Raw genomic sequence first — 2,098 nt, 5'->3', positions numbered from 1 at the left:
CCCACCCCGCGGGCCCCCCCACACCTCTGTTCCCAAGCCCCAGGGCAGCATTGGCCCCCCTGCCTCACCCACCCCCAGCTCCCAGAAGTCCTGTTCGGCTTCCAGGCCGCACCCCGTCACAGTCCATACTGCAAATGGCCTCAAATCCTGCCTCCGCTGAGCTCGGCGACTCCCAGGGTGCTGTGCCCTTGGGGACTTCCCGGCACACAGCTGAGTCCCCTGAAGCTGAGACCCTGCTTCTGCAGACTGCGAACTCTGTGGCCATGGAGATGACCCACAGGACGCTGGCCTCTGCTGCTGCCCACTCGGTGAATCCACCACCTCCGTCCGAGAGCCCCGGAGAGCCAGCCCTGTCCACAGAGCTCGCGTCCTCCCCGCTGCCAGCCCTGCCTCTCACTGCTGCAGGCCCTGGGCAAGCCGTCCTTCCCGGGGCAGCTCTCGGGTGGCCAGGGCCTGGGATGGCTGGCTTTCCGTCTGCACTTCCCCTGCAGCCGGCAGAGAGCCCTGCCTCTGCCCCCTGGGTGCCAGAAAGTCCCGGTCTTCCAGGCGAGGCCAGTGGTGACCAGTCCCTGCTGGCCACTGCCACACACCTGCCCCTCTCAAGCAACTTTCCAGATCTTCTCTCCACGGCTTGGGCGATTCCCTGGCAGGATGAGGACGGTGTGGCCGCCCTTTTAGGCGACAGCAGAAAGACGAACGAGCTGGCTGCCCCTCAGGCCCCTCCGACTTTAGAGGTGCCGAGTCCTCAACCCATCCACAGGCCCACCTCGGACTTCAGCACCGACTGCGCCTCGTCTCCTGCCACCACAGCACCGAGAACCCAGCCTCTTCCTTTGGGGTCATCTGTACCCTTCCTGCCCTGCACACACGCCCCCCGTCCTGGCTTCTCCAGCACCAAGCCGGAGAGTCTTGCAGCTGCCGCGGACCTCGAGGGGGTGCCGATTTCAGCTTCCAAACAGGTGACGGGGCTTCCCTTCTCCACTGATGTCGGCGGTTCTACGGGTGGTGTGGAGCAGCCAGCAGCCGCAGAGGTTTCCCGGAGTCCTCTTTCAGTGGAAACGGGGTCCCTTCCCACAGAATTGGCACTATCTGGCCCGCAACAGCAAACACATTCTCATCTAAACGGACATGTAATTAACCCCACAAGTTGGGAAACTCATTCGGCTTCCCCCCCCCCCCAGGGCGGGCCCGCCGCTGGTGCAGAGCAGCCTCAGGGTCTCCAAGACATGGTTGGGCACACGGTCACTGCAGAAGGCCTCAGCACGCAGGAGCGCGACCTTGGGAGCAACCTCAACCAGCCCATCCGACCGTCAGGTGGGACCGTGATTGGAAACCATGTGGGCCTCTGGCCCACCAGCGAGAACAACCATTCTAGAGACTTCCAAGCCACTGAGGTTGAGCGTTACCCATCTGCCAGTCAGCGGCCTCCTGGCCGTCTGCAGCTGCCTGCCCGGCCAGCACGCCCTCTTCTGCTGACCTGGCCGGGCCTAGCTCCTGCAGCCCGCCTGCAGGAGATGCTCTCAGATGGAATGGAGACGGGCTGGCGAGTTTCCAGTGACACCCGTGCGTCCCCTGTGACCGGTGTTTCCGGGCCGCCCCACAGTGCCCTGAGCTTCCACTCGGCCTTTTCCAGGACCCTCTCCAAAGTGCTGTGGGCTTCTCAGCGCCCCAGGAAATGGAGAGGGGCAGCCACTAGTGCAGGTAGCTTGTTTCCTGGTTCCCCGAAACAGGTGTGAGTGCTTCCACGGCCACGTGTCTTTGAGCTCAACACAGGTATCCCGCTTTGCTCCAGCGGAGCCACAGCCCCCACAGTACTGAGCCTCCTTCCTCCCGTCCCACTTGAGTTCTGACGGTGTTCAGTTGGCGAGTCCTTGGCAGCTGCCGCTCAGCTGTGAGTGGGCGCAGAGCTGTCACCTTAGCACAGTCGCAGCTGCACTCATTGCTCGTCCGGACGGGGACGTGAGCATTCGAGGTGCTGACCAGCTTTGTCTTTCTCTCCTTGCAGCCGACTCCCCGGAGCCTTCTAAGGCAGAGCCCACAGCAGCTGCTGCGTTGCCCCTGAGGAGGGTGAGCCCGCAGGCGCAGTCGGCCGCTCTGG

General features: G+C 63.8%; 1 protein-coding gene across 1 annotated transcript in view; it reads left to right on the top strand.

The window, feature by feature from the left end:
- Positions 1-2,097, top strand: part of LOC102485845 (UPF0606 protein KIAA1549L-like) — a gene marked incomplete at its 3' end in the record, with an annotated part of 5,762 nt that extends 3,665 nt beyond the window's left edge. Inside the window, exons 3-4 of the mRNA XM_027765769.1 lie at positions 49-1,701; positions 2,006-2,097. Coding sequence (XP_027621570.1) covers positions 49-1,701; positions 2,006-2,097 — 1,745 coding nt within the window. The remainder of the gene's footprint in view (positions 1-48; positions 1,702-2,005) is intronic.
- Between the last annotated feature and the right edge of the window lies 1 nt (position 2,098).

This window comes from Tupaia chinensis, unplaced genomic scaffold (genome assembly GCF_000334495.1).
Source record: "Tupaia chinensis unplaced genomic scaffold, TupChi_1.0 Scaffold139733_1, whole genome shotgun sequence".
In the NCBI taxonomy this organism is placed as follows: Eukaryota; Metazoa; Chordata; class Mammalia; order Scandentia; family Tupaiidae; genus Tupaia; species Tupaia belangeri.
Note: the sequence above shows the minus strand (reverse complement) of the source record. Positions and strands in the feature narration are given on the sequence as shown.